Consider the following 418-nt stretch of genomic DNA (forward strand, 5'->3'; position numbering starts at 1 on the left):
ATGACCGCCGAGCGGACAAGGGGCACGTGACAGGTGGCCGGCGCGGGTCATATGACAGGAGTGGGGCGGGGCTGAGCAGCCGGTGAGGAAGATGAACGCGGAGCGGGACCTGTCCCCCCTCACCCCGAACATCGTCCGGGCCCTGACCGACAAGATGTACGAGAAGAGGAAGGTGGCGGCGCTGGAGATAGAGAAGTGAGACTCCCCCCATTATCACATGACTCTCCCACCCTGTGCCATGGCAGTGACCCCTCCCCCCCATTATCACATGGCTGACCTACCCTGTGCCATGGCACAGACTCCTCCCCACCATCACATGACTGACCCACCCTGTGCCATGGCAGAAACCCCTCCCCCACCATCACATGACTCTTCCACCCTGTGCCATGGGATAAACCCCCCCCCCCCCTCACACCCA

General features: G+C 62.9%; 1 protein-coding gene across 1 annotated transcript in view; it reads left to right on the forward strand.

The window, feature by feature from the left end:
- The first annotated feature begins 29 nt into the window (after positions 1-29).
- LOC108803461 (protein VAC14 homolog) overlaps positions 30-418 on the forward strand; it is a 2,944-nt gene continuing 2,555 nt past the window's right edge. Inside the window, exon 1 of the mRNA XM_018575299.1 lies at positions 30-195. Coding sequence (XP_018430801.1) covers positions 92-195 — 104 coding nt within the window. The 5' untranslated portion in view covers positions 30-91. The remainder of the gene's footprint in view (positions 196-418) is intronic.

The sequence above is a fragment of the Nanorana parkeri genome, unplaced genomic scaffold (assembly GCF_000935625.1).
Source record: "Nanorana parkeri isolate BGI_ZX_2015 unplaced genomic scaffold, ASM93562v1 scaffold3758, whole genome shotgun sequence".
NCBI classification, from domain to species: Eukaryota; Metazoa; Chordata; class Amphibia; order Anura; family Dicroglossidae; genus Nanorana; species Nanorana parkeri.